Here is a 14,317-nt window from a genome sequence, read left to right as displayed (position 1 = left end):
ATAAAGCAATTTAAAGTTGATGGGCCATGTGGTCTCTGTTGAAACTACTCAAGTCCCCTTGTATCATGAAAGCAGTAATAGACAACGTAAACAAACAAACAAGGCTGTTATCCAATAAAACTTTATTCAAAAACAGGCAGCCATCTGGATTTGGCCCATGGGCCCTAGTTTGCTGACCCCTGATCTGGAGACATGTTAATAATCTGGCTGTGGTGAATTACATCCATGTTATTAGCATCTTAAAAATTTACAAGGTGGGTTGCTGACAATACAAACACATTGACAAAAGCATCAGGGAAATTGACCTAAAAATAATTTTGAAAGCATAACCTTTTAATTCTTTTTTATTTAAGAAATCCCTAGACCCCACATGGGACTTGAACTCACGACCCCAAGATCAAGAGTCACATGCTCTTCCAACTGAGCCAGCCAGGCGCCCCTGAAGCATAGCTTTTAACTCCCCATAGCCCAAGAAACTCTGGCCAACATATCCAATGATGCACTGAATAAAAACCGATAAAGCAATAAAACTTATAAAACTGCTCTTCTTTCTGTTGAGAACAATGTGGAAAACACACACTCAGACCATCTATGTGATTAATGAGCCTTACCAAATCAGGTCTGTTCCTGTGGCTTCATGTGTGACTTCACACACAAGAGAAGTGACCGTGTGTGGACAGTCATTCAGAAGGTGCCACACGCTGGCCCTTAGGTCACCAGGAAATTCTCATTCCACAATCTGATCTTAAAATATTTGGTCTGTAAGAGCCCGCTACTGTAACAACCTTTATATTATGGAAACAAAATAGCAGGGGCCCCCATGCATTTGTGTCTTAGAGAGAAGCCACCATTGTTCCTTTGCAGGAGATGGAATTGGATGGCTTTGTGACCTCACTCCTGCTCTGCTCTCAGGTCTCATCTCATGACACTGCCCACCCTTCTCATTCCTTTCAAGCTTCTCAGAATGCCTTCTCTCTCCTGTCTTGACCTTTGCCCATGTTGTTCCATCTTCCTGAAAGTTCTTCCTCCAATCTCCTCGTCAGGCTAACCCACCCATCTCTGTTCTTCCAGGAAGCTGCTCTCCCCACCCCCACCCCCACAAGCTGCTGCCTGACAACTTGAATCAGCCCCAAACTTTTTAGTGTCTGAGGATAGCGTCCATCACTGTCATTTTCTGCTGAATCTTTGCAGTATCCGGTACATGACGTGCTCTGTATTTCTTGAATAGAGTGAACAAACAAAAAATGAAGGCCAGTAGCATAACGAAGCTCAAAGTCAAGAACTCCAAATGACAAAGGCAAGTGTTTTTTGTTAACCATCTAAATACTGTGCACTCTCTAATTCCTCCGCTACATAAGAAAGGAATGGAAATAAATATATTTACTAGGTGCTCCCAAATTGAAAAGTCCACAGTTCTCTTCACCTGAAGAAGACAAGGACTTAATTACTACTTTTTTTCTGCTACAGGCATATAGTAAAGCTATCTAGCCTACAGGTGGTGAATGTGCTGATTTAAGCATTGTTTCTGACCTCCTGTTCTTGTCTTTCTCCATTAATCCGGCTGCATTTTAATGTTTTAATTCAACACATAATTTTGCCATATCAGTCACCCAAACCTGCTCAAGTTTCACTTGCCATGATAGCTTTTAACCTCTTATTCATTACCATAATTCCCTGTTTTATTTTACAGACTGGCCAGCTTTTAACTTAAATGCGAGGGGCAGAAAAGAGTGCTGTAGTTTTAAAGGCTGTAAATCTCAGAGGCGAAGGAAGGGGGTGAACACGAAGAAAACGGTGAATGTGTCAAGCCAGGTTGTAAAAGCAGATCGACGACGCACGGTGCAATTTGTCCAGAGAAATATCCCAGCCCCGCTCCTCCACCACATCAGAGTTGCTAATAAACTGGGAGAACGTCAGAGCCACTTTCCAGGGCACCATGTGGGACTGCAGGTTGATTCTGTGGTAGCCCAGTTAAAATGGACTCGAACTTTCTCATTAGTAACTTTTCAAAACTAAAGCCTAGAATATTCTCTAACGAGTTAATCTCTAAAATCACTTTGAAATGTAAAATAGGCTTTAAGAAAACAATACAATTGTTTTGAAATGGCCCAGGTTTACAAGGGGATACTCTATATTTATATTCTTGCCCTTTTGTTTAAAAGTTGGAGCAGGTTCAACTTAGCTTTATTTCTTACTCCCCCGAAAAGTTCACTGTCTCTGGACCATTGCTGGATTTTAAAATCAGAGACTGGGTTTTTTTGGTAATTTTTCTGTTTTTGTTTTGATTTGGTTTTGCTCATGAATAAACCCTAGAGTTCGTAGGCACTATGGTCCAGGGGACGCTGGATCTGGGGACCAGCCTTGACCCCCTTGGGAATAACTTGTGGCTCAGTGGAAGACAACAGGGGAACCATGACACAAGGGGATTTCAGAAAGCTCCATGTGACTCAGGAGACACATATCCAGACACCCCCTTGGGGAACAGCATGCCACCAGTTGAGACCTTGGCTCATCATCACCATCACCAAGCTAGCACCCCACCAATGCCAATGCCACTGCTCAATCCTTCAGTCAACAAATGTCCTTTGCAGCATGTCCTTGAAGATATTCACTGCCAACTTCTGCAAAAAATTTCAAAAAACGTCTATACTGTTTTGAAAAATATATATATATACACAATATATATACAAAAAAAATATATATATATATATATATATATATTATGTATATATATACACACTGAATTTTACCAGCCATATTTCCTTTTCTTAAATTGCATAATTTTAGTTGCAAATGTTGTGGGGGTCTACAGTTGTCATACAGAACAATCTCAAAATTAATAGTAATAATAATATCTAGCATTTAAGTGCTGATAAAAGACCTAGGTATCACATAGACACTGTTGCTGACCAGACCCCACTGCATGGAAAGAAAGCCCAATTTCACAAGCAAATCCATTGCCTGAGGTCACACAGCTAGCAAACTGGTTCAGCAAGCCATGAATGTGCAACTCCAAGCTGGTGCTCCTTTCCTCATGTCAATCTGCCTGCAAAGGGAAGCTTCACTGATGAGAATTTCCTCAGAGAGGCCATGTAGGGCTTTAAATGACTAGCATCAAGGTGTTCTCCAAAAACAAAATATGCAACATGTCTTAGGAGACAATTATGACTCATGTATACTGTCGGAGAGTTTCCTCATGCAAAAAGGTATTTCCCAACCATGGGTGGATAAAATAACCAAGCCTTAATACAACAACAAAGAAAATGAAATGAGAAAATAAGTGAGAAATTTGAAGTGGGAAGGAACAGTATGTAACAGGTCGGTGAGTTTCAGCACATGCTGACACCACCTCATCTTTAACTCTGAGAAGCAGTATATATTTTTAGGGTAGGTTTCACCCCACTGCAGGATAACGCTGTGTAGCCAGCTCCCAAGAGATGCTTTTGTTATCTTTTGTACCTCAGGAGAGGAAAAAGGAAAAGGATACCAAAAAGATCCTTTAAAATCCATGAAGAGGAAGGACATCATGACCCCTAGGACAGGTACACATCTAAGTTACAAACAGGAAATAACTAAAATAAATGCATACTCCGATGACAACACGTGGAAGAAAAGGGACATCTTAAATTATTTTTTGTGGCTGAGAAGAAACTTAACACTCATCTGGAAAAGCATTTCCTATTATGTGGAGGAAACAGGACAGCACAGTGATGTGTGAAGTGGGAAGGGTATTATTCTTTGCACCTCCTAAAATAACACATTGGCCATTCATCACTGGAAGCCCAAATCCCCACCACTCAGATAACGCTTTGGGACACAGAGTTCTCTGCGTTTGTGCATTTCCTACACACTAACTGGGGAAAGCAACAGGTATCAGGTGGGTAAGAGCCAGATTCACTAAACATCCTGCAACATGCCAGACAGTCCCACGGAACATGGTGCCTCTGTGGAAAAACACGGCAGGAATGTTCCATGGATACCAAACACCCCACTTAGTATCCCAGGAGAGCTGCTGGTGAGGGATGGGATGATGACGGCAAGAAGAGCTAATAGTCTGTGTGCCAGACGCTGTGCTCAGTATTTTACCCAGAAAAAGCAGTGCACGAAGTACTGGGATAGCTGGGTCTCGCCCCATTTCTGCCTATAAGTTCCCTGCTGATGGAAAAACATTCACTGCTCTGGGCCTCTGCATTCCCTCGTCAGTGAATCCAAGAGTTTCTATTAGAAGAGTCATTTTCAATTTTCAGCTTTCGGCAATAAGACGTTCCCTCAATTAGAACCCCAATATAGAAGAGAAGTAAAAGTTGAGATGCTCTGGCCTCAGGATAGAGGTTTTAGCAGAACCCCCCCCCCCCCTTTTTCTCCAAGTGGTGAGCCCCAGGCATCTCTCTGAATCCAGGGTTCCAGAGACTCTGGTTTGGAAAAGATGACAAACAGCTGTTGAGAGCCCTTTGAATGCTTGTATCCTAGATTTAAGATTTGGATACAAATTGTATGTATACAGGATGAACAAAAGGCAGTGATTTTTTGGAAAGAAATTGGTCTTGGAAAACACAGAATCCTAGCCCTGGCATTCACTGCTCCGAAGTCCATGGCCAAGTGAATTATAAGCCTCTTGCACTCTATTCCCTCCTCCACAGAATAGGAATAATGCTACTAACTTGCAGGGCTATTTGTAAGATCAGAGATGATCTTTCCACCACCATTTCCATGGTACTTCCCAAGGGCCAGCCATGGTGCAGGCACAATCTCACTTAATGGTATTGCTACAATAAGGAACCTATAATATTCATGGTATTGCTCGTTACGTATGGGTAAGCCCCTCAATTAAGTTGGGAGGGTGCAGAGTAAAGACATGAAAGGAAATGGATCTCACCTCAATAGATTTCATTATGGTTTGCCACAAAGCTCATCAAGGACACTGAAAATTTCCCCACCATTTTGAGAACCTAGCTTCATCTTCCTACTAAATTATATGGTATTTTACTAAGTAGCAAAACTAAAATTATAGGGTACACTGGAAATTTACGCAGTTGATTATTGAACAGTGCAGGGGTCAGAGGTGCTGATGCCCCGGCACAGTCCAAAACCTGTGCATAACTTTTCACTCCCCCAAAACTCAACTACTATATAGCCCTCTTCTGTTGACCAGAAGCCCTACTGATAATACAAACAGTTAACACATATTCTGTAGGTTATCTGTATTCTCACAATAAAGTTCGCTAGGGAAAAGAAACTGTTACTTTAAAAAAAAAATCATAAGGAAGAGAAAATACATTTACAGTATTGTACTGTATTTATTGGGGAAAAAAATTGCATATAAGTGGGCCGACCTGTGCATAAACATTTCCCAAATAGCCTGAGATGGCACAATAACTTTTTTTTAAAGAATTCCCGACACATACTATTTTCTTCTGTCTTAATCAATATGAAATGACATTTACCAGAAACAAAACGAGATTTTTCCCCAGGTTAGGGTCCAGCTTACTTATGGCTGCTGGGGTGGGGATGTGAGGTTTTACTCTAAGCCCAAACAGATCATGACATTCTCTCTGACCAGCCTCATGCAGAAACAAGCTCCACACACATCTCCCACGATTAGAAAGCAGAGCAGACTCACGTGCCCAGACGCTCCTCGTGCTTTCTGCTGTCCTTTCCCCACACTTCAATGTCCAAAATGCCCATCCTGTCAGAGAAGTAGTGAAAGTCAAACTGTTCCCGCCACTGCGGATTTGCACTCTTACACAGTGTCTAGAAAACATGCAGTTATAGTATTTATTTTCTTAAAATGCCATTCATTGCTACAGCAGCTACAGACATTCATTTCATTTCTACACGGCAGGAGATCGTGACGATGTGCCTCTCCCTTAGAAAGTTAAACTTTCCGTTTCGGAACGAAAGGGACTTTGAGGTTTCGGGAATTGGCAAACCATCACTACCCGTTTAGCTCACCCGCAGATTCAAGAATTTATCCAGCCCATTAGCAAGAGTGACCCCACCAGAATTATCCCACAAGGAACCATAAATTATATATATATTATAGACATATAAAACATATCTCAATAGACAGTTACAGTTGCTCTCTCTTACAAAAGATTCTCCTCATTGGTTAATCGAATGCAAGTAAGTAAGTTTTATTAGCACATCCATTCAGTGCTGGCTTAAGAAGTATATAAATTAGCAGGCTGAGATGTTCATTCACACCTGTCCGATGCACTGCATGAAAAACCCGTCACTGGGACACTGCTGCCTGTTTTTAAAATCTGAGTTTACTGAATCCAGTCACTGGAGCGAGAGAAAGACGGAGAAGCCTCACTATAGCCACACCAAAAAAAGTAAACAGCCTGGTTTGAAAACTTCACGAGTGTTTCTGTGTTCTCCCAGTGACTGCAAACAGCTTATGTGTCTGATCTGTTAGCAGCATTTTTTGCTTTTGTTTCATTTACCCAGAGACTGAATTTGTGAATAAAATGGAGCAAGAATGCTGGGCACGGACTATCACGCTCTAGAAGCACTGAGTCAACTATTAAATCTGAGCGCCAAACTATTCCTGCAAGGGAAAACGGGGACAACTCAGACGTCGGCTGTCACCAACATCATGTACTATCATTTAAGCTCTTTCTCACACTGAGCTTAATATATCAGATCACAGAATTTAGAAACCACGGGGAAAAAAAGTATTTGACCACAAATTAAATGTGATATTCCCCAAGGGGGACTGTCGCAAATACTGGACTAATTCTGCCCTCCACCTTAGTCCAAAGGGCAAAGTGTACTTAGCAATGATTAATTTTTCTATAAATCCTTAGCCTGACCCTGGGCTGGCTAAAGGAATCTTAGTGGAGAGATGTGTTCACCCTGGGTACATTCGCTGTCAGATACAGCCTGAAACTATCTGATTAAAATAATCATATGTCTAATTCTGCTGTAACTCACCCAGAATTTTTCACATTTCTCAAAAATGATTCTCCGGTGTGAGCTTCAATTCTTTACTCCTTGTGGTGGAGTAAGTGATGTTTAATGTTTGATTTTGCACTGAAGAGCATGCAACAGAGAAACCTCTTGCTCCCTAAATCACTTCCCAACTGCATTGGTCTGCATGTGTCATGTCCTCTACACTGTAAAGTCCAAATTGCAAATATCCTCGGGTCTATTTTCAAAATCTTCCACCAATGTTTTGTTTTGTTTGTTTGTTTGTTTGTTTTCTACATGGCTTTTGGCAAGTGACAACTTTCAAGTACCCTAGTGCCCCTAATCCATAAAACCTAGGAAATATTCCTGTCTGACAGTTATGCAAAATGAATTCATTACCATGATTTGGAGACTATGGTTTTTGAAATAAAAACCACACCAAATTACTAAGATTAAAAATTAAGTGGAATTTGTTTCAGGAGAGTAAGGTGATTGAGTTTTAAAGGCAGCTAAAAATGCCATTACTTTTGTTCAAAACAAATCACTAATACTTCAGTTTAAAAAAAAAAATCACAACAACCAGCATCAAATGTCTATTTTTCGTGTTAATACTAACAAGTAAGAGAAAGCAAAGAGTGTATGATTTTGAAAATATTTTTCATTATCTCGACTGTTTTCACCCAAATATATTACACGATTTTATTTTTGTAGGATTTTGAAAATATTTAATTATACCTTTCCTGCAATCTTTGAAACAATGTTTGCTTATTTTCAAAACAAAAATAAATCATGCATCTAAATCGGTTATTTAATAAGCTTTCTCTTGCTCCAGATACTATATTAAAATAAATTATGCTAAGCAAGCCAATAGGTATATTAATTGACTGCAGCTATACAATTATTTTGTTGTCTGGAATGCTCCTAATAAAGTTACGAGGGCTAAAAATAAATTTCTCCTCTTCTTGTGAAATTCAGAGTGGAAAACATTTTTTTTCAGTTCCTTTATTATGAAAGATCTTGTACTTCTTAAGGAATTGACAGAACTTACCTTACTTTTATACCTCTGATCTCCCAGTTTTAACTGGACAAACATCTCTGTCATGCTTCCTCCTGAGACATTCTTCCCTTCCAACAACGTTATACTTATAATCCCGTTCCAGAGCTGGTTCTTTCTCAAGGACTCTGAGAGCCGCAGGTTACGTATCAAAGAGGACTAAAGCAAAGAATGAAGATGACATATAAACTTGCTGATAATTCTTGAGTGTGACTTTGGTGATCACAGGAATTCCAGCTTTCAATATGGGATTATGAATAGCACTCCCTGACTGGTGAAAGTGTTATTAGTCTTCATTGATTTTGCAAACCTGCAAGCACAGTTATGTGATTTCCTTCTCGAGCACCGGACTTGTAACAATATAGTGAAGGATGATTGGGAGCAACACTTGGATTTGGCACTAGCCTATACTCCCACCCAGATGTGCTCCTTGGTAGGAATTCTTCACCAGGGCCTTCAGCTATTTTAATAGTAGGAAGGGAAGAAGGGAATTCTGGGAAGCAGAGAGAGACGAGCAAGGCACTGCTTTGCAGGGAAACAAAATTCCTCCGGGTATTTAGAAATAATGGTTTTGAATTTATCCTTCACACTTGAATCTGTCCACACTTCCCTGTATTCCTTGAGCTACTACTAAAAAACCCAACACCACTGTGAGATTCACAACTCCAGATCCAGCCTGCAATCAGCTAGCCAGCCAAATGAGCTTTGCAGATCTGCAGGGAGGGGAAGGATGTGGAAAGCCCTTAGCACGGTGCCTGGGATCCAGTAGAGATTCAGCAACTGTTAACTTACTTTTTTTTTCCTTTTCTAAATTATATTACTCATGCACACTCACACACACCTTAAACAGAATATAGAGAAAAGCAAACATCCCCTATTATTAAATTATAAAGAGGACAAGCACACTTTATTTATTTTTAATTTCCATTATGTAAATTTTCAAACATACACAAAGGCAGAGAGAATGGTATATAAATCTCCACGTACTTATTCATCTGATTCAACATTCTGCCAATCTGATTTCATGTATCCCTTCACTATTTTTCTCTGGCTGAAATATTTGAAAGCAAAAATCCGTATTTGGTTTTCCATAAGCACCATGCCATGATCACACTCCACAAAAGTAACCATAATTCCCTTAATATCATTAAATACCCAGCACATATCCACATTTCCCTGAAGGGTCTCACCCATGTCTTTTTTTATGGTTAGTTTGCCTGAATGAGGATCCCCACATGATCCACACGCTGCGTTTAGTTGGCGGAGTTCATTTACGTTCGCCGCTCAATAACATGAAACAGTACAAGCACACACTGCTTTATTTGAAGGGGAAATAAATGGACTGAAGAATGTAAATGGCATCAAGTACCACAGTAAAGCAATGAATTTCTAACACTATATATTCATTCCTGTCGTCTACTCAATATATCTTCGAGATCATTCAGACACCAATTTGCTCGGACACCAGTTAGTCACAATTTATCACAACAAATGGTATGTCGGTATCATATTAATTATATACCAGCTTACCTCATCCAACACGTCACTCCACCACTTTTAGAAATGATGCACAGTACCACACCAAACATTTGGTTGGTCATTCTGTGACTGCCTTAAACAAAACACATTTAAGGAAATCTACACTCTCAAACCTCACATCTGTGTTGCTTTCCTCTTAAAATGCAGGCGCGTGTGTGTGTGCGTGCATGCACACACACATGAGTTTTGGAGGTGCTGAGAGAGTAGGGAGGGTGCGTGAGATTTTAAAAAGAAAAAAAAAATTCCATTCCCCTGGAGAACATGAACAATCCTTTCTTAACTTCTGTTTCCAGTTCGTTTGTGGATAGACTATATTCAATAATGAAGCTTTATGAAATAATTAAAGTTAAGCAATTTCATGTTTATTAAAGAACACAGCATATAAATAGACACATATATAAACATATATGCATATGTGTTTATAAATCTATATGTAAGCATATAGATCTGGATACACTGAATACATTTTATAGCTTATTAGGTACACGGGCTGAAAACTTCTACCTTTAAAAGAAAAATGAGATTTGGATTCATATACCCTGCTATAATTCCTTTTTTTAAATTTTTTTCTTTTTAAAGTTTGACTTGCCAACCAACAAGCTAAGGCATGACCTGTCCCATGACCATGCTTCAAAGCTCCGACAGATATATTCCTCCCTAAACACTGCAACTATTTCAAAATCCTTTTTATAAAGAAGGGAGTAATGTCCACAAGGGATCAAAGGGCATCCTACAGTCTGGCAATTGCCTAAGAAAAATGGCAGTGCTTCCATGAAATATGCCCTAAAATAATTTTGTGGGTTGGTATGTCCTAATTTCAAACTGGATGTTTATCTTGGAAAGGCTTCTATCTAACTTGTCCATAAAACAGCCCCACTTAGCTCTATGAGCTCTGTGAAAATGGAATCCAAAGCTGGTTATTAAGGGGGCCGAGAGATAGGTTCCATATGGCGGAACAGCATGGGAGGGCAAGGCTAAGGCCTACATCAGGCGCAGCTTGGCTGGAGCTCCTGATCTATCCACGGACACTCGTTGCATTACACCATAACATCTGGATTATTGCTTGTAATGTCCCTGGGAAATATCCACTTTCCATCAAAGCCTTTATCTATCTCAGTCGGACTTTGAACATTTTAGTATTTAACGCAGTCATGTTTGATGTGACGGACTTGGTCTTTGCCGTCCAAGATTTTTTTTTTTTCCCCTTACTAAAGGCAGGGTAGGAAAAGTGAACTATTTACTTCAGAGTTCACAGATAGAAAAAGAACACAAGGCCTTTATTCTCCTTGTTTTACCCTCAATCTTTCTGCAAAACCCACTACAAGGTTATGTCCAAATAAAATTTTGTCTATGAGCAACATATTCTGGGGTGTGTGTATGTGTGCTCTAAAGAAGTGTCTCAATTACTTTAACATTTATTTGTCTTCAGCCTTGAGACGAGTGATGAGGCTTAAGAGCGGAGTCAGTGGGGAGGGGCAGGTATGGTAGGGGCCATCCTCTGTGAGCTCTGATTCAGAGCTGGGCTCCCCAAATCTTTTGTGCTCTTCAAACGATCCCTTTCTCCCCACAATAAATCCACTCTTCTGCACTCACTCTGCTAACTCCATAGCTCAGGTTTTCATGTCTGTGCCTGAGCCTATAAGTGAAATTTGTCATCTTAATGCAGCTTGGAATGTGAAAGGAGAGAAGGAAATGACCCATCAAAGGAGAAGCCCACCCCACCTGAGCTGAAACAAACACCAGGAGATAGAGCAAAGTTTCTGGGTCCTGACCCTAATTTCTCAGCCGACATAAAGGATAAAATATAGTACATCACGGTTTTGTTATTTTTCTCCTTCCTCCCAAAGGATCAGAACCTTTCACTGTTTCTATGTTGTTTCATTCATAGGCTCTCTCTCTTCCTCAACCCCCACCCCACCAAATCCACACCCTTTCTCTGAACAGAAATCATGACTTCCATCTGAAGCACACACGTTAGTTATTACCAGTAAATACGAGGTATGATATTTAACTTAGAAACATACTGACTTTCATGGGGCACCCGGGTGGCTCAATTGGTTAAGAGTCTGACTCTTGGCTCAGGTCATGGTTTGGTCTCAGGGTTGTGGGATCTAGTCCCACCTCAGGCTCTACGCTCAGCGGGGAGTCATCTGTCTGCTTGAGATTCTCTCTCTCCCTCTGCCCCTCCCCCACACACTCTTTCTCTCTAAAATAAATAAATCTTAAAAAAAAAAAAAAGAAAGAAAAGAAAAAAGGAAAAAACCAAACTGACTTTCAGAAAAATGAAAAGCTTCAGGAGCAATTTACTTCTGGGTCATGACAATCTCAGGGACAAGGAAGGAAGGGTAAAAAGAGAGCAAAGCTCGGCGCCTGGGTGGCTCAGTTGGTTAAGCAACTGCCGTCAGCTCAGGTCATGATCCTGGAGTCCTGGGATTGAGCCCCGCATCGGGCTCCCTGCTCAGCGGGGGGTCTGCTTCTCCCTCTGACCCTCCCCCCCTCATGCTCTATTTCATTCTCTCTCTCAAATAAACAAAATAAAATCTTAAAAAAAAAAAGAGAGCAAAACTGAAGGTAAGAACTGTGGAGAATCTTCACAAGTTTGTGATCTAGGCACAGACTCTCAAAACAGTGAACGACTATCATTCCTGGGACATATAAAATGGATTACGGTTTGGCCACATGCCTTATTGTAGGATTCCAGCCAAGTGGCATGCTGGGGAGATGGTGATGTGGACTCCAGTCTCTTGGCACGATGCAGAAGACAACCCAGAAATGACACACATGTCAGCAAGGTGCCTCCTCTCTGTTGTGGGCCAGGAAGAATGGCAGAGGGGTTAGGAGTAAAGAAAGATCTTGAAAGGAGTAGGATGCAGTTCAGGAGCTGGGGTCACAGCCTATAGTCATCAAAAGTCATCTAGGCCACACTCCAGAACAGACCATGCTGACCAACACCACAGGACGATTATCCAAAGCCCTCCCTTGGGTGGGACAAAATACCAACCAAATTTTTAAAAGACAGGAATGAAAAAGAGGGGCAGCGGGAAAATATGTTCAGAAGATTTTTCTAGGAAGGAATACTTACTAGGTGCCAAATACTGTGTGGGTACTTTCTCTATGATCTCAGTTACAGGAATATGAAAATAGGGATTCTAACGCCACCAACGCGTCCTATTTTGACTCTCATGAGTTAGTTTTCCTAGGTCTTTGTGAGAAAGGAGGTGTCAGTGGAAACAAATGCATGGAAAAAAATTAACTAACTTTGTAAGCTAAACGAACAACAAAACAAGATTCAACTCTGTTGGCATTGCTTAGAAAAGCTAAGGGAGAACATTCAGTCTATAAAAGGTTTCCCTGAAATACTCCAAGCTTTTTTTTTTTTTTTTTTTCACATGTAAAACAACTGTTCATTGTCAACAGCTTTTATAGCATGACATGAGAAGATCCATACATTCATGCAACAGGCTCCCAGAGAAGCTCCTGGCAGCTTCTTATATCATCCAAAGAGGATCCTGTAGGCATAAATTCTCTTAGAACCACACACACAAAAAAAATCTTTGCATAAGGATATAAAGAAAGCCTTTTAAATTTCCCACAAGGACATGGACATGGACCATGAGATTTATAGTTGTACATGAGAACTGGATTATAGCCCCAAGGATAATGAATAACCTGCAGGTTGTACACACACATTAGCTAGAAAAGTTTTATACAAAATTTAACATTGTTTTTCATTGTGAAAAAATGCCACTGCTCAGTTTTTGCACTCCGAAATAAACGATGGAAGATATTTTAAAAATGCGATACAGTTTATAAATACCCATTTCTCAGGGATTCAGACCAGGAAAACACTTCTAACACATTTCCTATCCTTAAAACCTAAAATGAAAAAAAAAAGAAAAAAAATGAAGGCTACATGATTCAACAAGATTTTCTTTTTCACCCTAACCCCTAGAAGTTCAAAGTTAAATGCTGTGCTCATATGTAGTAACACCCAGTATGCAGTATTTCTGGATTCCCTTCTGTGTTGCACGTTTCTATGTCTCTCCTTCAGGTACAGTACTTCAAGGGCATCCCTATCCAGGACCTGCCCTACCTCCCTATACAGTGGAGCAAGCAAAGTACTCACTCTCAGGCTTCTGCAATGGGCAGGGCTGGCCCCTGAGCACCTGTAGGATGTTTTGCGCTCTGGACACTGCTCTCGCTTCATCCTAATCCCACCACTACCTAAGACTTAGCAGCTTTGTCTTCTAGCTTCTAGCTTTGTCTCCTGCTCTTCGAACACCCCAGCACAGACCCAAGTCCACACCAGCGGTTCTCAAACTTGAACCTGCTTCAGAATCACCTGCAAGGCTTGCTAAAAGATTGCTGAGCTCCAACCACAGAGATCAATTCAAGAGGTCCGAAATGTTGGGATGGTGGGGTGGGTCATGAATTCACATTTCTAACAATTTCCAGGTGATGCTGATGCTGCTGGTCCCAGGGGCTCCACTTTGAAAACCCAATTGGTTGAAGCCTGATAATAAATGCTTTGGAGCACTTGCCATGGACGACATTATTTTATATGGTTGTATCTCAATTCACTTCTTCCTCCCTCTCATTTGGGAAGATTCACTGCAGTCTTTCTCTGTCCCCAGCTTTCAGCCCACCTGCAAGGCTAGCTTAGGGTCTAACCATGCCCTCCAAATACTCCTACCTCCCTACTCTCTTGTCTCCCGCTGACTCATCAATCACAATGGCCAAGTCCAGTTCATCTCTGAATCCTCAGGACAGTATTCTGGCCAAGCTAGTATGTGCTCAGTGACAGGATTTGGG

The 14,317-nt window shown here is 40.8% G+C and overlaps 1 protein-coding gene across 4 annotated transcripts in view; it reads right to left on the bottom strand.

Moving 5' to 3' along the window:
- The window catches only part of MCTP2 (multiple C2 and transmembrane domain containing 2), a 245,634-nt gene that overhangs the window by 124,145 nt on the left and 107,172 nt on the right, over positions 1–14,317 (bottom strand). For 3 of the 4 annotated variants that reach the window (XM_036065570.2, XM_036065572.2, XM_078078936.1), the window contains exons 9-10: positions 7,961–8,125; positions 5,621–5,751 (exon numbers count right to left, since the gene is read on the bottom strand). In XM_036065570.2, the coding sequence (XP_035921463.1) occupies positions 5,621–5,751; positions 7,961–8,125 (296 nt within the window). Of the gene's footprint in view, positions 1–5,620; positions 5,752–7,960; positions 8,126–14,317 lie in introns of those variants that run through there. The other variant, XM_036065575.2, reaches the window with a different exon arrangement.

Source organism: Halichoerus grypus, chromosome 8 (assembly GCF_964656455.1).
Source record: "Halichoerus grypus chromosome 8, mHalGry1.hap1.1, whole genome shotgun sequence".
NCBI lineage: Eukaryota > Metazoa > Chordata > Mammalia > Carnivora > Phocidae > Halichoerus > Halichoerus grypus.
The sequence above is the reverse complement of the archived record's forward strand: the minus strand, read 5'-3'. Positions and strand labels throughout refer to the sequence as shown.